At 32.6% G+C, this 22,260-nt stretch overlaps 3 protein-coding genes across 12 annotated transcripts; all 3 read right to left on the reverse strand.

Moving 5' to 3' along the window:
- Positions 1–898: 898 nt before the first annotated feature.
- On the reverse strand, positions 899–5,951 carry ATRAD17 (RADIATION SENSITIVE 17). Of its 9 annotated transcripts, none has more exons than XM_090299792.1 (12): positions 5,506–5,951; positions 5,322–5,379; positions 4,545–4,630; positions 4,414–4,461; positions 3,809–3,970; positions 3,574–3,676; positions 3,018–3,323; positions 2,572–2,926; positions 2,311–2,430; positions 1,998–2,187; positions 1,809–1,866; positions 899–1,483 (listed from the first exon to the last, which is right to left on the reverse strand). In XM_090299792.1, the coding sequence occupies exons 8-12, from the start codon at positions 2,894–2,896 to the stop codon at positions 1,244–1,246; spliced, it is 933 nt and encodes a 310-aa protein (XP_090155918.1). In that variant the 5' UTR covers positions 2,897–2,926; positions 3,018–3,323; positions 3,574–3,676; positions 3,809–3,970; positions 4,414–4,461; positions 4,545–4,630; positions 5,322–5,379; positions 5,506–5,951; the 3' UTR covers positions 899–1,243. The 9 variants fall into 9 exon arrangements, with proteins under 9 accessions (XP_090155918.1, XP_090155920.1, XP_068465727.1 ...); XM_090299794.1 differs by having other exon boundaries at positions 5,332–5,379; positions 5,506–5,948; XM_068609626.2 differs by having other exon boundaries at positions 3,013–3,323; positions 3,914–3,970; positions 5,506–5,939.
- Positions 5,952–8,367: 2,416 nt separating this feature from the next.
- Positions 8,368–10,939, reverse strand: RAC6 (RAC-like 6). Of its 2 annotated transcripts, none has more exons than XM_068609627.2 (8): positions 10,798–10,939; positions 10,453–10,662; positions 9,776–9,863; positions 9,585–9,694; positions 9,413–9,476; positions 8,950–9,014; positions 8,796–8,861; positions 8,368–8,703 (listed from the first exon to the last, which is right to left on the reverse strand). In XM_068609627.2, the coding sequence occupies exons 2-8, from the start codon at positions 10,549–10,551 to the stop codon at positions 8,602–8,604; spliced, it is 594 nt and encodes a 197-aa protein (XP_068465728.1). In that variant the 5' UTR covers positions 10,552–10,662; positions 10,798–10,939; the 3' UTR covers positions 8,368–8,601. The 2 variants fall into 2 exon arrangements, with proteins under 2 accessions (XP_068465728.1, XP_068465729.1); XM_068609628.2 differs by having other exon boundaries at positions 10,453–10,684; positions 10,798–10,936.
- A 2,642-nt stretch (positions 10,940–13,581) lies between these two features.
- On the reverse strand, positions 13,582–22,230 carry LOC137808483 (uncharacterized). Its single transcript, XM_068609619.2, has 9 exons — positions 21,813–22,230; positions 18,731–21,522; positions 16,148–17,294; positions 15,723–16,048; positions 15,426–15,629; positions 14,902–15,062; positions 14,541–14,629; positions 14,397–14,470; positions 13,582–13,821 (listed from the first exon to the last, which is right to left on the reverse strand). Exons 1-8 carry the CDS (start codon positions 21,976–21,978, stop codon positions 14,445–14,447), a joined length of 4,911 nt encoding a protein of 1,636 aa, XP_068465720.1. The 5' UTR covers positions 21,979–22,230; the 3' UTR covers positions 13,582–13,821; positions 14,397–14,444.
- Between the last annotated feature and the right edge of the window lie 30 nt (positions 22,231–22,260).

The raw sequence follows: 22,260 nt of genomic DNA on the forward strand, positions 1-22,260 counted from the left end.
AATTTATAAAATAAAAAACATCTTCGTTTCTTTATAAAAAACATCTTCATTTCCTTAAAAAACATCCTTAACTATCTACTATTATAGGATTAGGGTTTATAACTATCTACTATTATAGAATAATAAAGTGTTAAATTATATTAAAAAGGAAGAAAAATTATATTTACAGAGAAATAAAAAAAATCATATTCAACCATTAAATCTTTATTTAAAGAAAAATTTGTAATGTACTCCTATGAGAAAAGTATGAATTTTTTTCAAAAAGAAAGAGGACAACAGTGCATTAGTCTCACGAGGCTGCACTTTATGTTCTCACAAGGATGATGATAGGTTTGGTGCGGTTAATCTTAGAAAAAAATAAAATAATAATTTATGATTTTGTTTTTCATAATTCAAAATGGATTATTAGTAATGGACAAAACAGTGAGTTTTTGGAGTGATGCTGGGATTCTTCATTCTTCTATTTTTCAGTATTTTGGTATCCCCAAATCTCTCAATTGTAAGCTTAAATCCAAAGTTTGTGAAAAGTTAGGAATCAATTGTTATCACTTTCATTATCATTATTTGAAAAGTTAGGAATCAAATGAAATTTAAGAAACCTATCCTTTTTCATTCTCACCTACGTGTTTGAGGTGTTACTAATGCTTATATTACTAAAATCCTAAGAGGAATTATTTTCTTCTTTCTAGCTTCCATCATAGGATGTATCTTTCACTTTTGCACTGCTCCATAGTGTCATCATTGCACATTGACCACATGCTTGTGTGTTGACAAGCATGTTAATTATTTTTCTAACTCTTTTGTAGAGATAAGTTACCATTGATGTAGGTGATTCAATATCCAAAACAATTCTCATATTAAAAGATCCCCTTGAACTGTTTATAATCTGTAAGCACCATTTTCAACAACTTCAATTCCATGTTCCTGCTTCATGAGTAGCTACTAATTCGGTATATATTAAGTTTGCGAGCGTTAACATTAATATTTTAAAGTAACAAAAGTAGATATTTACAACAGCTCTTTCTCACTAAGAATTTGTTTTCAGAAACCCTTCACTCCCCATCAAAGCTTGATAGTACCAATTCGGGCTTGTGATCGCGCATCAGAACTCAAGATTGTTGTTTCCTGTGCAATGCTTTATCCCTCAATCAATAGTAGGGAAGAATGGTTTGAGAAGCTGTTAACACTATGCATTAAAGTAAGATTGCAAGCTGAACAACCACATATATTACACATCGCATCCCTACCAATCTTCTATGTCATCATCGGAAATGCCCCTAGATTGTTCATCTAAATCCATTTTGTCGAAATCAAAGTCTTCCATTTCCAAGTTCCGTAATGATTCCTGACTCGGTCCATCATATCCACCACATGCTCTATTTCCGAGCAATTTAAGCATGGGCATGTACTCAGTGGCCATAATTGACATATGATAAGAACTAAACCGTTTACAGGCAGGGATTCTGAGCCTATCCACCTCATTCTGCAATGTAAGACCATAAACAGATGTCAAATTCCATGAGTGGCGAGAAACAAAAATCTAGAACATGAAACATTTGAATCTTCTAGTGAGAAATCAACATCAAATAATGTAGACAAATAGTAAATAGCACAAAAATAACGTTTATAAAAAAATACTCGAAGGTACTATATTCCATTCATGCTCTCCGGAGTCCTTTTTTCTTTCCCAAGGTAACTACTATATAAATGTGATAAATTTCAAAATCCAAATTACCTATATCAAATAGATAATTGAAAAAATGCGGGATAAGAAAATATAACATATAGAGGAGCCATAATGCGTTTACCTTGTATAATGATGCTTTCTCAACTTGCCAGAGCCTTGGTCGCCGAACTGCATGCCACCTGTACAAGCAAACACATTTAAATATAACAGAAACATAAAGTTTTGTTACACAGAAGTCGGAAATGGAATTTTTTGAAACATCAGACGAAGTACGTTTATATGAAAAAAAGATTCGTAAACAAGTGATAACCTGGAGGATAGTGGATTAGAATTTCCAAATAGCACCCCACGAACAGCTATGGATGCAGCAGCTGACTGTAAAACACCCTCTGCCTCGTTATAACTACCCCGTTGTTTAGTAAGAAGAATGTCAGCATCACCTAGATATGAAGACAGAGTCCATGCGTCATCTATTGCCTCATCATCCAAAAAATCCAGAACTGCAAGAAATTAGCATGAATTAGAATCTGGTTAGAGCATTAAAGAAAGATGTCATTTTCATTTTAGAAATATGTTTTCAATTTTTACGAAGAATGTCACACTAGCATAAAGGAAGGAAATACCATTTTCATGCAGAAAATCAGCAACTGAACCAGGTTGCACATGGGCTTGACCAAGAATCTTCTCAGGGACATCCATTTTTAATGGTAATCTTGAAAGTCTTTCTCGAATAAGAAATCCATCTTGATCAACCACAAAAGAAAATCTACTAGTTAAAAGATGTAACATATAGATATCAAGTATTTAACTTTGCCTAGTTATATTGCTGCTTCCTCAAGTACAAGACAGAAAATATGGAATTCAAATTTTGCTGAATTACACACCATATTCTGTTGCAACTCCAGTCTCCCTTTTATTATGCAAAAATTTCCCCAAAGCGTGAAATAGAGATAATGCTTCATCTCTGCCAAAGTGCAATGAATATCCATAATCTGATCTAACAGGTTTATTACTTTCCTCTTTCAATGGACCATGAGAGCAAGTAGATGAGGCCAAAGAATGCACTAGATTTGGTTTCAGGCAGAAAAACTGTAAAGAAGTGATTGCATGTCTGATGTCACCTCCACTTGTTTTTGCTATTAGATCAACATACTCAGCAGTCACATCGCACTGCTCCACTTGGCATATTCTAAAAAGAATTTTCTTCATAGAATTTGCTGTAATTGGATTGAAAGCAACCTGAAAGCTTCCCAAACTAAGTCTAACATATATATTGTCTTATAACATGCATTAAAAACCAGAAGATAATTCTTCAAGGATGTAACCTTACAAGCCCCAGAACTCTCTAGAGATAGCTTCAGTTCTTCCAGGCAACGAGCATTATAATCTACTGAGTCAGCATTTCCATAGTCAGTTAACAATATTGCTGTGGGTATCTGAGTTGATTTCACCAAAAATTGCAAGCAATTTTTAAGTCTTCCAAAAGCAGACTTCCCATTAGTCATGGGAAGATCGTCTATTAAAAGTATGATGGGAGGCTTTGACTCCCCAGTATAGGAAGTTAGCAATAATCCATATTTTCGTACTCTCTCAACGAAACTTTCAAATTCATCTAACTTGGATGTGTATTGAGTCCCTACAGTGAATCAGAAAATTAAAAAGGAAAAAAAAGTCAGAAAAAAAAGGTCACAACACAAGCAGTAAGTCACAAATAGCCCGTCTTCTCCCATTGGAATGTAAACTCAAAGCACATTGTAATTTAACAATACATCCTCAAGGATACTAATCATTTCACTGAAAAAAATAGATGTTTAACGAGAGGCTAAAGTGAATTAAAATCATGATTTTCTCGTACTAGCTCATCAAAACATAGTTGCTGAACCCACCTGTGCCAGAATTATAGAGATGCTCCTGCCAAATTACAGGTGTAGGTGTGTTCCACCCATAAACTACTGCTCCCAGATGAGATGCAATTACATGAATAGCAGCCTACATAATGAAAAGAAGAAATGCTTAAATAACTACGTGGTATTTCTATCAAAATACATTAAAATAAGGTTATTTGTATCAATGTAAAGTGAAGTGCTATTTAGTAATAGATAAAAGAGAAGATTTTAACACCAAGCTATAGAAGCCTGAAGCTCCAAAAATTAACATTTCCAAATTGTCCTGAGTGGCTGGGCCAGTATGCGAGAGAGGCTAAATGAGGATGGTAGAGCTACATACAGATTTTCCAACTCCAGCCTGACCACTGACGAGGAGAACATTATTATTGTAGACACCCTGTAAATTTGCCATAAAGAAAACAAAGAAAAAGGAACTCACAATATGAATATAATAAAATCAATAAAATGCATAAATAAAGTTCAGAGAGGACAATTTATAGTAACTTGGAGTATAACCAAGTACATGATAAGAAAGTTTCATAGAAATGTAAAATCTGGAATTATATACGTATGAGGAAGAATTTAGAAGACTCAAAACAACCAACCAACAACCAAAAGATGACGAGGTTCTATTTTTATACCAGGTCAAACTTTTAAACATTCTAAAAATATTGACAATTCAACATTAATTTATCATTACCACATTCTAAAAACTTGTTTTGCACGTTTACAAGAATAACAATCTCTATGAAGCTAAACATTCTAGTGCGTGAAAAACAAGAGAACAGTCATAAGTCAATAAACTTAATTATAATCTTACAGCTCTACTCCTAGATTTACCTTCGAAGGTTTCAACCTCTCTTCAAACCACGTCTTAACATCTTCAACCTGCAAATACCACAAAAATGGAGAAAATGGGATGATATTCACATCACTGCCAAAATCAAGAACTTAGGAATCAGATTCTTGACCTTTTTCTTGTGAACAGCAAGCTCTTCCAGTGAATTGGGCTTGTATTTATCAACCCATAAATCCTTCGCAAAGCTCCTTTGAGTACCTGTTGTGTCCATATAGCACTTGCAACATATTAGAGAAGAAAAGAAAAAGATCCAGAAGGCCCAACAATCGGGAGAAAAGGTGAAAATTGAAGATTTTTGTTCTGTGTAAGTGAAGTTGATAACTCAGGCAGTCGGTTTAATAAAGCTTCACCATTCTAACAAAGTCAATGTATTAGTATCAATATTGAAAAGGAACCAGTGTGATACTACAACTTGCATCCTTCAAAATAAGGAGCACACTTTAGAGAATAAGATGAAGTTTTAACTGTCAGTTAGAAAAATAACTGGTTGATATTGTGATAAAATGCAAATATATATGTAAACAAACTAAAGACCTGTTCAACTATTGCTTTTCAATCCAAGGATCATAAATGCACTTTACTCTCTAAAGTGCAACCACCTCACTTTAATGTAAGCATGCATATTGGATAGTAATCTCATCAGATTTAGCTTATCTAAAGTGAGCAAGCGTAAAATTAGTAATCTCAGTAGTTGACGAGAAGAAGAACAGTTAATATTCTAACACATTCATGATTTGTTATGCACTGACTAAGTTAGTTTACTCTACTTTCTAAATTGAACGCCTCACTTAAGAGGAGCAGATTCCATTAGCATCACGTTGAAGCAAACAAATAACAAATTTACAATAAAAAAAAATTAAAAAAAGTTGTAAACACAGCAACAGCATACCAGCAGATACCTTTGACCCAGTAAACACTTCATTGAAGTCATCTCCAAATAAATCTATCTGCAAAAAAGAATCATCAAATAACACACATTAAAAAAAATGCAAACTCTCTCAGTCTTCACACTGATTAGTAAAAGTTAAGTAACACAATGTAAATAATAAACACAGAAAGTGAAAAACTGATACCTCGTGCAGTTTGGAGAGGTGAGAGCGAGAATGCGAAACACGTGGCTTCTTCCTTCCCCGAGAGGATGTTGAGGTGGACCTCGACTTCGACTTCGACTTCGAATTCGTCTTCGTATAGCTGCGGCTCGAACTCAACGAAGGAGCGTTAGAAGTATCGTCTTCATCTTCCGATGACAGAATCACGAAGCAGTTTCTCTTTGCCATGAGAAAACCCTATTATCCCCTTTTTTTCTTTTACGATTTTTTGCAACAAGAGATAAATCAGTGGCTCAGTTCTCAGTGAGATTCGTAAAATGAAACCCACTGAAAGTGGCCGTGAATCGAAATCGAAAACCCGAACATGGTAATGAAGGGTTTTCTTTTGGAGCGCAAAATACGAAAATGGAAGAAGGAAGGAACTACGCGCGTTTTCTCTTTTCTTTTTCTCTTCTTTCTCTCAGTTTACCATTAAATACTTTTAAGTTTAGAAAAATTTATAACAAAATAATTTTGTAAAAATTGAAATCATTATTTTAATTCCTGAAAAATGTATAAATTTTTGTCTTAGTTCTTGTAAAAAATATTCTTGTCTTTTTAAAATAATATTTATTTTAAGAAATATAAATAACATTTATTTTATTTAATTTTAGAATGGTTTAGGTGAGACATGCTTGCATTATAATATTATTATGGATTACATGGAAAGAGCATTTAAGATTTTGTTCAACACATAAATCATAAAAACCAATTTTATAGGTTTGAAGGGGAAAAAAATTAAGATTAAATGGAGAGTAAAAAATTTATTATTTTAACAGTTATCAAGTTATATGTATAATATAAGCCAAATTATTTTTTATTTATTTATCTAACATATTTAATTTTTCTAAAACATAAAATATTTTAAGTTCTAAAATTTTTATTATTTCTCCATTAGGTATCAGATTTTGATTTTTAATAATCTTTTACATTTTTTCCTTGGATTTAAGTCTCTTGTTTGAAATTGCTTTTGTGACATTTCAAAAAGTTTTGTTACAATATTTTCAAACATAATGTGTTATGTTATGTTATTTCTAACTAATTTAAATATTTTATTATTTTACTAAAATATTATATGATCAATTATTTAAAAGTAAAAATCATTATTAAACTCTAAGAAACTCATATATCCATAACAAAATAGAGTGAGCAAAACCAAATTGCAATGTAAATGAAAGTTAAAAATAACAAGTTAAATCTGATGGAAGTGTGCAATGAAAGAAAAATTGATAGGTAATGTAGAAGAGTAAAAAAAAATTGTACGAAAATTAAGAGGAATATGCAATAACTAAAGTGAGCAATAACTAAGGTAAGCCAACAAGACTATAGTATTTTATTTTTTATTTATTTATTTTATTCATCAATCTTATGATTATATTTGTTGAATTAGTTGCATGACTTCATTAAATTTTATTTAATAGTTATAATTAATTCATATAATATTTGTAATTTATTTTATCTTTTACCTTATTTAAGATAAAAATATACATACTTTAATATATTTTTTAATCATAATATTTATTGTTTCTCTTTGGTTACAAATAACTATTTATTTTGTAATTTTTCTGAATGATATGCTTTTATATGCAAAATAATATTATTATTATTATTATTATTATTATTATTATTATTATTATTATTATTATTATTGATGAAATTCTACCTAGAAGTTTCACCATAAGGATGCAAGTGTGTATGTAATAAAATATAATTATGGATTGGATCTTTGTTATATATATATATATATATATATATATATATATATATATATTTAAGTAGTAATTAAAAGGATATATTTATTTTCAAGTTGAACTATTAAATTAGTAACCATCAAAAAAACATTTTAAAATACTTATACTTATAAAAAAATAGTAAAATTAGTATCTATATTGAAAAAAAAAAGTTACATTATCATGAAGCTATATAGCACAGACACCAACACGAATACTAATATGACACGAACACGGATACAAAGATATGTATAATATCTAAAATGTAAGACGCGGAGACACGAATCTATATATTATATAATTTGACAATAAAGATTCATGTCTACAAGTATGTTCCAAATTATTTTTTGGAGCAGAAAGATGTTTTTCATGACTGGTTCAAAATGATTTGTTTCTTATTTTTATAATAATAATAAAAATTTATACAATAAGTTTCAATTTTTAGAAAATTAATGTATTTTTTCTTTTTAAAATTGTGTTAGAACTGTACTAGAGGATACGTGTCCTACAAGTGTCATATGAGTGTCGAGTGTCCGATATGAATATCTGACAGTAACATCGACACGTCATTTAAGAGAAGGATTTGAGCTTCATAGGCATGGAACAGTCACCTCGAAAATGAGTTCCCGTAAAAAAAAAAAAGTTTATGAACACTAACTTGTATAATTCCATATGATATATAATAAGAGAAAGAATTAGTTGATTAAAATAATAGAAACTATTAGAAACATGATTGTAACAATGTTAAGGAACCAATGAACTAAAGAATCCTTTTACAACAGAGTCATCCAGATAGATTCTTAGTATGATTTTAAATAATTTATCAAAAATCAGCTCAAACTATTTTTTAACTAAAAGGTTGGATAATCAATAAATTTATCATAAATGGTGATTTTTTTACTAGATGTAATTAAGAAGATTTTTTTACATAAATGTGGATGTTATTCATAATTTATATATGATATGATATAAGGTTGAAACACATCTTAAAATATCTCTTTTAATTTATTTAATTTTTGTTGATAAAAAAATCAGATAAAAGTGTGATTATTTATAGAACTAAGCAACAAGAGAAATAATATTAGAGAATGGATGAATTAATATAGAAAGCAGTATATAAAAATATAAAAGAATTAAAATATATTGATGCAAATAAGGTGATATTAATTAATAGGTAAAACATACAAGTTAAGAAAAATGTGAATAGCATGAAAAGCAAATTTGACAGTTAGAATTGACAAGAAGCCCTTTATGCTCCAAGGACTCCAACTTCTTCTTCAATGGCAAAGGAGAGTTAATGAAGAAATGGAAGAAGAGGAGAACAAACATCAAATGTTTAGACATAAATGAATCACAATATTGAACAGGCTTTTTGTGCTTTATTCTTCTTTTTCTTTTGTTTTGGTGGCTGAAGAACAACTCTTATGGCTGCATCAAACACTGCTTTCACATTCTGCCATAACACAAACCCCATTAAATCTTTGTTAATTCAGTTCTATCAATTTATATATTTAACCATTCTCTGCAACAAAGAAGAAACTAAACCTCTTGTGATTTTGAACTGCATTCAATGTAAGCAGGTGAATTAATCAGCTTCCTAAGTTCTTCCCCCTTTAAGAACATCACAAAATTTTAGATTCAAAAAGCTGAAATTGATTACAAAAAAACCACTTCAGAAGAAAAAAAAACATTTATGTACCTGAGCAGTGGTGATGGGTACAGCACCTGGATGGTCTACGAAGAACTGCTTATCATCTCGAAGATCTATCCCATTCCAAATTTCAAAATACAGAACAATTAACTCTTAATTCACAAAACAACCACAAAATTTTTAGTGATAAAGAACATTCTTAATGCATTCTCCCTTAATAGAACAGCACACATTATATAAATGCATGATTCAATAATGTTTATATTTTGGATTAATACGGTAGAAGGAAACCAACAAATACTCGTTGGGATAGGTTCGAAAATGACTCTGATACCATGTTACGAAGTCAACTTTAAGTCTAATTCAACCCCATAAAACCGGCTCATAGGGTTGAAGTTTACACCCACTTATATATAATAAATTGTCCTCATGTATAGTCGATGTGGATCTCCAACCATTAACGTACACATAATATTAGAATATCAAAGAAATTAGGTAGAAATGAACTTACCAAGCTTTGTGCCAACCAGAATAATGGGAACACCAGGTGCATAATGTTTTAACTCTGGAATCCACTGGAAATGAAAATAATACACAAATTATTAGCCTTTTAGAAATATAATAAAGTTTTTGGCAGTTAATTAATGAGTATAAGTTTGTGAAAAGGTAAAATAGTTATATACCTTCTTGGAAACATTTTCATAACTGGCCTTGCTTATGAGAGAGAAAGCCAATATGAAAACATCGGCACCTCGATAACTCAATGGTCGTAATCTGTTGTAATCCTCTTGTCCTGTTTCACAAAACAAACACAATCAAAATCTATAAAACCTTAAACGTCCCATATTTCACCAACAAAAAACAGCAGCAATACCAGCAGTGTCCCACAATCCCAGATTAACAGTGGCTCCATTCACAACCACATTTGCGCTGAAATTGTCAAAAACTGTTGGCACATAATCCTGTTTCCAACCAAAGTCAACATATACAAAAATAATAATCAACTGAAAGTCAATATAGAGACATGAAAAAATAACACTTTTATATATATATACCTTTCTTTCTCGTTAACTATAAGATCTAAAACACAATAAAGATAGGCTCGAACGCACCTCTTAAATAGTATGTATGTTGGATACGTCACTCATAGGATACGTATTAGTAAAATGTCTAATTTAAAAAATGTTTGTTGGATTTCTGATAATCATAGCACGATTCTAACACAACTTTAAGAAGGATAAATACATTAATTTTGTAAAAACTCAAATTTATTGTATAAATTTTTATTATGATTATAAAAATAAGGAACAAATTATTTTGAATCAGCCATAAAAAAAACTTAAACATACTTGTGCACATAAATTTTATTCTCAATTTATATAATTCAGAATTATGTAATATATAGATTCGTGTTCTCATATTCTACATCTTAGAGATTGTACTATTTATGTGTCTGTATTCGTATCATATTAATGTCTCTGTGTGAATGTGTATGCTACGTAAATGAATAAGCAATGCATAAATGTGATAAAAGATAAGAAAAGAACTGACAGTAGGGAAGGTATTGCTGGTATAGGAGATTAACAAACAAGTTTTGCCAACAGCTCCATCTCCAACGGTGACACACTTGATGAACCTAGTAGCGCTCATCTTCTTCAATTACCCTCTATTCACCTCAAAAACGAAACCCTCATATCATACACACAACCTTCCAATTTCTTCTCCTCCACCTTACTGCAACTTTCTCGTTCAATCATCCATCTGTTTCACCAAAATTCAAAATCTACAAACTTCCATCAGAGCAAATTGTAAAACGCACACACACACAGAGAAAAAGGCCCAAAAAAAATTGGGAATTTGGGATGATGAAGAAGAAGAAAAATGAGAAACCCTAACCCTTTTGGAGGAGATAGAAATTATGCATGAGGAAATGTGAGTTGTTGTTGCTGTTGTTGCGGAATGAGATGAAAGAGAGAGAGAGAGAGAGAAAGACAAGAATTTTTCTAATCCGACAAATTTTGCGGTTGAAGCGTTCGTTATGTCAACTAATCTTTGCCAACTTTATTACTATTATTGTTCTCTTTTTTTTTTTTTTTTTACAATTATAATTACAATTTTTTTTTATTGCAATTCTTTTATGGGGGAAATTTTTCACACCACATTAATCGCAACGAAACTCGGTTCCTCTCGGGACTCATTTTTAAGTGTCTAGATATTGTTTTATTTTTAAAAAAATAGAGCAAAAATTATATAAAAACGACAAGCTCAAAAGTTTTTTTTTTAATCAAACGTAACTCAAAATGAAATTTATCATATTAATATAAGCATTTTAAAAGGTATACTATTATAAGTGTTAATATCTTTTTCAGTCAAATTGGACAAGTGAAATAAAAAGAACATTATTTTTTTTTTATAAAGCATGCAAGTTGGTATATATTATAGTAAATGTAGGTCAAAGACTCAAATATCCAAACCACAAATTAAAAAAAAAAACCATTACACATTATAACTAGATTTGTCGTTTTTACTTTTTTAAAAAAATCATAATCATACATATTTTCCTTGATGTAAGATTATCTTCAACTTATGTGCAATATTTTTTCCTATAGTATGCGGGTTTGTTTGCTTAATTTCATTAAGAAATGTTTTTTAATAAAATATTTTTCTTGTGATTTTTAACACGTTTGGATAAAGTAAATTTAAAAACAATAGAAGAATACAAAATAATTTTCTGTTTTCTTTTAAGCATCTTGGAGTAGTTTATCATAAAAGTAACGCAGAAGAGAAGAGATAATTAAAAAAACACGAAAATGTATTTAAGACTTTTATTGGACAAAATTATATTAACTTTTAAATTATAAGTTTTAAATTATCCAGTTTAAAACACAAGGAATGGATGAATTGATAGAAGTTTCACCAAATTGTTGAAATTATTAAAGGAGATGCTTCCACAACTAAACACATTACCTAATCATAATTATGAGTTGAAGAAGATATTTTGTCCAATGGATTTGAATATAAAAAGAAACATGCATGCTCTAATGATTGTTTATTGTACAAAGATAAGTTTGCTAAATTGAAGGTATGTCCAACATGTGGGTTAATACGGTTTAAAAAAAACTTGAAGAAAGAGGTGGTGAGAAAAAAATATATGGTCCTCCTAGTGAGGTTTTGTGGTACTTGTCAATAATACATATATTTAAACGATTGTTTACTATTAAAAATGATGCAAAGAATCTGACATGACATACAAATGGAAGAAATTGTGACAGTATAAGACATTTCAAAATTTAATCACATATGGTTTATGAGAACTTAAGTAGTAAACACAATTCAATGTCATTTTTTTTTGATGATTTACAACATACATCATTTGTTGTGCATGAAAAGAAAATATTTTGTGGTGCATGGAGAAAAAAGATACTGTGTTGCATATAATGATTAGGATACTGGATATCAGAAAATGACATGTATTTCAAGTTTTTGATTGATGATTTGAAGATGTTGTGAAAAACAAACGTTAATATGTCTTGGATGAATACTTAAAAAAAAGTAAAAAAAAGTTAAGTGAAAAGTACTTTTTTAAAATAGCATTAAGACAAAACTGTGAATGAAGGGTGAAAGGAAGAGTGGTGACATTCGTGTTTGACATGTATAAATGCAACGTGAGATATAATATGGAATGGGTTTAGAAAGTAAGAAAAAGTGGAGAGATGTGGAATATTTTATGTATAAAAAAGTTACAAGTTTTACTATATTTTGTGTAATCTTACTCTTATCCTATAAATGCATTTTATTATAGGTTTTAATAACTTTTCACTTTGGGTAAATTTATCAATTTTCGTTTTCTAATTTATTTTTTCATTTATGTTAGGATATTTGAAGTTTATCAACGTTAAATTCTGAGTTATTAGTCAAATGATTTTATTATGTTACTAATTTAAGATGATTAACCTATGCATTTTTTTTTAAATTATTTTGTTAAAGAGAAAAAAAAAACAGTTAAATTATCTAGACAAAATTTATACGGTTGATATTAAATTTGTGACTTTTAATCCGTTTTTTCATTTCTAATAGTTAGTGAAATTATTTAATAAACAATTAATTATCAATACAAAATGTTTAATGACATAAAATAAAATAAAAATATTTTGTATGTAATATAAATGATTCTGTAACATAGATAAGGTGGACTAATCATAATATTTTGATAGTTATACTCTCAAGTGGAAAGAGTTCTATCATAGCTATTAGATATAATTTTTTTCCTAATAATAAACTTTCAATTCAACAATTTCTATCAAAACAAATATATTGTTTTATTTTATTTTATTACAAATGCAATGAGATTATTATTAGGTATGATTAACATTTTTTTATTTTATTACAAATACAATGAGATTTTTATCGCAAGGAAAGTATGTTGTGGCACAATCTTGATACCAATAATGACCTACAAGATGTGGAAGAGAGCAGGAAACAGATGCTTTTGAGGCACCACAGTGGTTACTACCTATCCATGTTTAATATTTCATAGGAATATTTTTTTCTGATACACATGCTTGATTTCAGTTTGTGGTAAAGTATGAAGGAGAAGTACCTCCACTGCATGATGCCACAAAGGAGGATGATAGGTGACTGGGGTTGTGAACAGAACATCTCCAGTGACAGAAAATACCATCGGAGCAAATGATCTTAAGAATTTCTTCAAATAAATGACTAATAGACATGTATTATTTTACTACAAGAGGAAATGTTTATATACAGTGACTTTCTGATACTATACAAATTACAAAATAATTCTGACAAAAGGGAAATGTCGTTAGAAGGAGCAGAGTTGAAGATGCATCATATCAAATTATCATAATATTCCTCACCTTGGCGGCTACATCTTCATATTTAAAGAAGCTCAACAAAAATCTGCCACACGTACAAAGACCCAGTAACTAACGTTAGTGTCATATAAATATACGTCACAAACTTGTTTCGTAGTCTTAGTTAAAAGACTCTTATAGCGTAAAAATATAAACTTGCTCACTGTTAGCGTTCAGTGCTCCGAACAACATAAATCATTCCTTCATCACAATTCACAAGCGATGTGTGGTCTACCATTTGAGTCATTTTAATGTCCAAAAAGCAACTTTTTATTCCCATTCACGTTTTTTATTATTCATAACAATATCAACTTTTAATTATTTTTAATTCCAAAAGAGTGATTAATCAATGATGCAAGAGAACAAAGGTATTGGTGCATTCATCATAATATCAGCTGTCAAAGTTTAATTTGTTCATTAATGTAGCATAGTTAATAAATATTAGTTTAATATGACTCGTCTAAGACCATAGCAATAGGGTTAAGTTTGCAAACGGATAGAATATTATAACATTTTTTTCCTTCATAACTCCCAACTAGGCTAACCAAAAATTAAAACTTTTAAAGACAATAAAATTCTTCTTTCCATACATACATACATACATGTCGAGAGACAACATACCTTTAACACAAAATCCCGTTTTAATAAAATCGATATGCTGTGCTACTGTCACTGAAGCTTCCGAGGCAGGAGAACTACAAAAGAATGCAGTTAGTGGTTAGTTTAAGACAACAATATAAACAACTTATAAATTTAAAGTGTTACCTTCTGCTATATTACAAAAACTTTGCTGAGGAAATATCATTTCTGGGTCCATTTTCTGGGAAGTAACAATCAGAGAAAGACTATGCTTGCTGCAAAAGCAACCAGATTCAATGTTTTAGAAAAGCTAAATTTCAACCAGTTTCTAACCATCAAGCAATAAATATATCACCAAACCGCAGTAATCTGTTTACTTACTGGAAGTTAAAGCAGTATATATTCTTGGTGCCAAACGCTTACTGTCGTTAAAGCTTTTTTTTTTCTTTCTTTCAGTTTTATAAAACAAAAATAGCCACAGGAAGGGATTCAAACCCCAAGACATCAAATTAAAAAAGACCCTCCAAAAAATTGAACAGTTACAAACCTTGCCCATGAAGGGATAAACTTGTTATTGGGCATGTCATCCTCATCTTCATCTTCATCATCTGATTCTTTATAAGGAGAAATCTCGTATGATTGCTCTTGAAGTGTGTTTTTGATTATGAAGTCACCATCTTCTTTGGCTTTGATTAAATTGTCCATTACCTATAAAGATGTACATTTAAATCTTCGGATGATTACAAAAGACAGACAGCAAGAAAGCAAGTCCAAAATACAAATTTATATATTTGAAACGTATGATTGACTACTACAAGCAGTCTGTCTCCTAAGACCAGTATAAGTAGAAGCTAAAGTTATTTCAAATATCAACGCTAAAATCATTTGACATGGCATTAAAAATATTGGCACTAATTGACTAACAATGAAATAAATATCATGTATTGTTAGGAGAACTTATTTCTAAAGTGGGAAAATATTACTCCTAGCCTTGAGCAAAGTGGTATGAAATCATCCTAAATATTAATATTAACGATGACATAGAAGAGGGCCACAGAAAATATTAATTACCTTTCCATTATTATCAAAGTCATTCACAGATTCCGAATTTTCAAGAAGCGGTTCTTGTGTTTTATAATTTGCTGAATCCCTCATGGCCAACGATTCATTTTCAGAAATTTTCACCAAATTGAATTCTCTTTTGTCTTGCGCACGCAAATTCTTCTGACTTTCTTTAGCATCCAATAATTTTTTGTTTTCTTGGACTTCTTCACCCTAGACCAGACAAGCCATTATTATTATTTTCCTGAAAGGAGAGAGAGAGAGAGAGAGAGAGAAGAAAGAGAGAACGAAGGAATGTTATTTTACCGTAGTTAGGCATTCCATTTCTATCTCTTCCTTATTTCCCCGAATCTTCTTATGCTCTTGCAGCTGCTTCTTCATGTCATTAACACGCTTCCTTTTTTTCTCTTTCTCCTTTTCTTCATCTTCCCTTTGTCGCTTCTTTGTTGCCATTTGTTCCTCCCTTTTCCTTCGTTCTTCATCTTTTTTTTCCTTCTGCAGCTTCAGCTCTATCTTCTCCCGCTGAAGTCGCAACACCTCTTTTTTCATCTTGCGCTCGTTCTCTTTTTTTTCTGCCATACGCTTGGCAGCCTCCGCTGCCTCCAGGGCCTTCACTTTGATGTCTCTCTTGCCTACATGTTCAAATAATTATGTGACCAATTGTATGATCATGTCAAAAAGAATTGCAAACTCCAAATAAGACAACCTTTATCATAGATAAGATTAATAACCTGTAACAACCGCTGCAGCTTGTTTTTGTTGCACTAACGGAATAAAGGAGGAAATGTTGGATACAATATTGTCAATGGGGCAACGTTTCATACTATCTTTTCCAGATAGCTTTGGCCTACCGGGCCTTTTGCAGACTGATTCAGTGGTCCTCTTGACCTCATTCGCTCCAAGAGATATATTCTGGTTCTCCTTCCCCTTTCTTGTGAATCTCTTCCTACTGCTATTCTCAAGCTTATTTTTCACCTTACTGCGAGTCCTGCTCAGATTAAACTTTGAGCTTACATCATCACACCCACCTGCTAATACATCATCTTGTAAAACTGATGTAGAATGGTTTGCATCATCTACGATCTCAGCTAGAGGTTTTCTTTCATTTGCGCCAGCTATTCCTTCGGAGTCAATGCCCCTTTGCAATGTACTAGCAATCTCATCCACATTTTCATTTACTTCAATAATGCAGGGAAGGTCTAGTTTTAAACTCTTACGCTTTCCCGAACTGCCAAAGTTTGAATTAATCCGATCCCAAAGGGTTTGAACCGATGAAGTGCACTGGACCTTGTAATTTGGTTGGTAATCAGTAAGGGACCCTGGACTCGCATCGCTTAGAGGAAGGGAACTGCTTATACCTAAGCCCTCCAGAAGTCCGTTAGGTAAAGACTGATAGAGCTCTGGTATGTTATGTAACTTATCCGGGGTTAAGGAACTGCAGAATGGAGAATGCATAAACCTAGATTTACAAAGGGATGTATTATCTATTGAGCTACTTGAAAGATCCATCATTTCCAAATCCATTTCATCTCCAGCGATGCATGTATGTGCACTGTCTGTTTCAATAATGAACCCTTCAAACTCAGGTAAAGCCTCATCTGTACCAACCAAATCCAAGCATTGCATTCCTGGAGAAGCTGACATACAATCTGGTAATTTAGCATTTTCCTCCGGATAACTTCTTCTACTTGAGGTGCTTTTTTCAACACAACTCAGACGATCTACACTTTCTTGTCCACAATTAACCTGATGCTGCGATGATGCAACCTTCTCATCCGTCTTGCATCTCATCGTTGAGTCAATAACAAATCCTGATGGATTTGCCACTGCCAACAGAAGGGTGTCTTCGCTTTTGTCTTTTCCATCCACAATAAGTTTCTGCCAACAGAAAAACCATTTAAACAGTCTATTCAGAAAGTTTTACAAAAAATTAAAAGGCATCTTTTACACCTATAATAAACCTACATACACACATATTTATATTCACTTTACTTTAGTATAATATTGCAAAATTTTCAGATACAGGTGTACTTCTGGCTAAATACAATGTGTAAACACAAGCCAATGACAAATAAAGAGATTCAGTAAAACATAAATTTTAAAAAATAAATAGCAAAACATTTTTGCCCGAAATTTTATCATTCACTATCCAGAAATTGTGTCACTGTCCAAAAATTCAAGTTTAATTATATTCGTTGAAAGTGAGGTAGTGCATGCTATGCTATAACAACATTCAATGGAAAAGAAAAACACGTGTATAAAAACAACAACGAATCATGCCCTGGTTACATGGATCACATGATGCCAAAGTATTCTATCTTACAAGAAATACCTGATTAAAGAATCAATCTCAACTTATATCAGTAGCTTACCTAAATTATTCTTACATTGGTCAAGATTCAGTAGTATTATTAACCAAGATAGGATTCTCGCTTCACTCACTTCTATATAAATATAGCATAACACTGTTATTTATCTACAGTAAAAGGCAGTCAGATCATAAATTCAACCTTCCACTTCCTCATTTACCGTGAAATGGGCTATCTACTCTCATCCAATCTTTAAACAACCGACTCTAAAGTATAGAAGATGTTGCAAGGTGCACAGTAGAGTTACTGTATGGGGTTTTATCATCGGTTGAATCTTATCTTTTCATTTTTATCTGAATAGGTCTTTTTCTTAATTCAGGGAATTTATCTAATTCTCAGAGTTTTTTCTGTAAATATTAGTGCTTTTCTATTCAAATAAGGATTCAGTTTTAACCTAGGATTCTTAAGTAACTGATCTCTCTTCCCACCATTCTCCTCTGATACTTTGTTTTCTATCCTTGCTCTAATAAAAAACTGATTGTGCACTTTTGCTACATCCTTTTTACTCCACAATCATCACTCAATATCCAAATTTTAAATAGTTTTGCCGATCTGCTCTCTGAAATAGTTTTCCTGGGAGCATCACATAGACATTGATGGAAATCTTGTTCAAATTTGGAAGAAAGTTGAAATCCACAATCTTCATTTTTCAAAATAGAAATAATATCTAAAATAGCATATGCCAGTAATCATTGAATAAAATGAATCGGGTTATGCATATGCCAAAGCAATAAGTATGACAGTAAAGTTCAAAGATGCTAACCAACACTCTCTGACATACAATATGATTTTGCATGTTCACATCAATTCTGCTAGTTAAAGGTGTAAAGAAAATTCATATGTAATATTTAATCCTTAGGAAAGAAATCTAATGCAGACAAACTTATTACAGAGAAAAACTCATATATTTAATATTTTCAGAAAGTAAAACAAAATATTCTGTACCTCTTTGCTCTCTTTCGGTGAAGTCTCTCTCGTTGTTTGGCATTCCACATTGTATTGCATTTCATTTGTTGGGCTGTTACTCATGTACCGATGCCCTATATCCTCCTCTTGGTCAGATGGCAACTGTTGAACTTCTTGGGCAGCCTCCAGGTTATCATCTTCTTTAATAATCAAGCTTCTACTAGCAGGCCTTTGATCAATATAATCACGTAACTTTTCCAAAAGGTTTGAAGAGGCAGGTAAATATTTCTCTGTTTCATATTTCCTTCTTTTATGCTGCGGACATGAATGCCCTACATCATAAGTGGAACTTCTAAAAATGTGGAAGTCATCTGAAAAACTGGTTATTTTTCCATCACTGAGCAATGTCTGCTGAAACAAGTCACCATCTTGACACAAGGTAATGCTATTTGGGGCCAGTTGTGCCAAACTGACATTCACATCATCCAAAGGAGCAGAAAATGGAAACCCAACAGTGAAATTTGTAACATTTTCATCAGTGGAATTTTGCTGATCATTTCCAGTAACTGCTTCAGAAGAAGAATCTGCCAACTTAGCACCACTTTCATCATTTTTTACTTTATTGTTTACCGAAACAAATTTGAGCGGCATGACTTCTTTTGACAAACTTCTTGATGAATTTTCACCAGCTACTAGGAAAGGACTTGACTGATTCAGCAAGGAAGAAGTAACAACACATAATTCATTCTGCACCATACATATCTCTTTGTCTGGTGACACGGCATGTATTGCTGTCCTAGCTATGTCTTCCTCCTTAGAGTGGCTTGCACGGTATTCCATATGTGGCCCCTCTTTTCTGATCAGTACTTCCTGCATTTTCATCAAAGGCATCTCCCCCGAAGAATTGAACTTACTTTCACATACAGGAGAAATTTCCTCTTCAAGTAAATTTAAAGGTTCCAACAAGTTCAGAGGTTCTTCTTCTGGTGACACTCCCTGTTGACCCTCTTTCAAATCAGGACGACAAATTCCACTCATACGTGTCTGTTCTGCATCATCAAAATTAAGTTGCTTAGGCTTCACAGACATAATAAAATCAGAGGGTTGCTTTGACATTGATTGATTCAGCCCAACCTTAGGGCTAACACAAGAAGGATCTTCTTCAACCAACCCATCAAAGTCTTCATCAACTTCACCAACAATTGCAGCAGACCTGTGCTGAACATTATCATTAGGAATGGCATCAGATGGTACATTTTCTTGGGCATCCAAGACTTTTTCATCCACCACTGTTTCAACGTAGACTGATTCTGCTAGTAAAGACACACCATCTAAATTGGAACTCACTGGCCTTAATCGTCCTTCATTTGAACAAGTAGCCACAGTCCTCATCTTTCCAGAGGCAATTAGTGCTGCAACATTCTCCTCTGCAAAATTCCTGTCATTTTCTATATCTAATTTGGAATACTTTGGACTTGAAGATAACCTTCTAGCATCCAGTTCGGTAAGTTGTACATTCCAATATTGCTTACCTGCAAATTGGGAGCAAGCATCAGTTTGCTCACAGATATTGGATCTGGAAGACTTCAATACTTCTTCAACCTTTTCAGAACCACTTTTACTTGAACATCCTCTTTTTACTACAGAAAAATCAGGATTATTTTGATTACTAAAGGACCCAACAACAGACACCACAGGATCCTGTAAAATTAAAGGTTGAGGTGATGGCGCTGATTTATCAATAGACTTTACAGAACCACCAGTCATCAAAAGATCATGCCCTGGTGATGGGCAGGAACTTCTAAGTAATTTTATCATACTATGAACGTTACTTTCTTGTTTGTTGGGGCAGGAGTTGCCCTCTTTAACTGAATTCCCTCCACTTCCATTGCTACAACCAGAGACTTTGCTTACATCTGTTGGGTCAGCATGCGTAAATGGTTGCATAAGATCATAGATTTCAACTCCTTTACCACTGCCCAAGGAGCTGTCAAGCTTCAACAATACAGTGTTACATCTGGTCTGGCTAGAACTTTTAGATTTAGTTAATCTCTCATCATACAAACTTTTTCCAGCTTCCTTGATCTGATACTCCCATTTATCTGTTTCATTGACGCCAAAACTTCCATTTACAAAACAAGGTTGGTTGACTATCTCTAATGACTCATTCAAATTATCCAGAGGAGGACCATCTTCCTTTGCTACAGAAGAACTAGTAACATTCAAAGAGTTGAATTTCTTCTGAGACGAGCTTTTAGATTTCATTATCTGGCCAGAGCAATCAGTTACACAATCACGTGGTTCCATTTCTTTCATGGAACAACTTTGGATGTCGGAATGAAATTCTTTGACCACATCTGACTCCGTTTCATGTTCTTCCCGTTGAGTCAGGGGAACAACAGCCCCTGAATTTGTGCCAGCACAGAAACCAGCATCATCATCATCGTTCTCTGACAATAGTGTGGGTGTTTTTGCACTATTACGTAGCTCCACAGCCTTCTGCCTCGACTTTGACCTTTGCACCTTTGCCAGAGACAGAGCTGGGTCTTGGTGCATTTCCAAGGCACTTGCTTCAATCTGATTCCGGGGTGGTGATACAGCACCTGAATCCAATTCTGGAGGACCACTTGAGGCACATTCACCATTGTTGACAGAGCAATCTGGCAAGTTATGAGCCCCACCTCCCGCTTCCTTTTCTGAAGCATAACGTTCATTACGCAAACCAATTCCATACTGAACACCACAGGACAGAGAATCCAGTTCGCTGTATGCACCAAGGAAAGGAACTCTATCTTGCAGTTTAACTCTGCCGAGGTCATCTTTGTTTAACTCTGCCGAGACCCGAGAGAGAAAAAGTTATCATCAAATTAAGTTCAATTATCGCAAGGAAAATTGGCCGATATGTTGCGGCACATGCATAATAAGTACAATAGAAATGCTAATTGAAACTATTTCTACGAAATATCTTATCTAACCTAGCCACTAAGCGGGCATTATAGTTTCTCAAGGTCATTATAACATAATATGAAGCACAAAATCAGCGAGACATAACCTAACATGCAAATTTGAAATGTCGAAAACCTAAATCGTAATCGTGAATGCGCGAGAGAAGGTTTGTTACCTTGTGGATGAGCGTGAAGGGAAGAGTTGCAGAGCCACGGAGGAGGGGGAATTCCGTTGAGAAGGAGTTTGCAGTAAAGGTGGTGCTCCCAGAGATGACACTGTTGGCGCGACTCCTCGATTATTCGCTTCTTCCGGTCGAAGATCTGCACGACGTGCTTCTCCATCGCCGAAATTTCTTCTTCGCTTTCAAATGGATTAAAAAACTCGGTTTATTCCATCAGCTTTCACTCCTAAAAGAGCTCAATACAATTTGTGATTCTTTTAACTGCTTTGTTTATGCACTCAATCAGATTTTCTTAATGCATTGCTTTACTTTGCTCGTTCTTTCATCATACACCAAAAACTATGGGTGCAATTTCTAGTTCCACTTTATTCATCTCCGTAAGCATGATGAAGGAGCCAAATATTTTTTGAACAAAAAGTTTATATATATATATATATATATA

The sequence above is a fragment of the Phaseolus vulgaris genome, chromosome 3 (genome assembly GCF_051622355.1).
Source record: "Phaseolus vulgaris cultivar YP4 chromosome 3, ASM5162235v1, whole genome shotgun sequence".
Classification (NCBI taxonomy): Eukaryota; Viridiplantae; Streptophyta; class Magnoliopsida; order Fabales; family Fabaceae; genus Phaseolus; species Phaseolus vulgaris.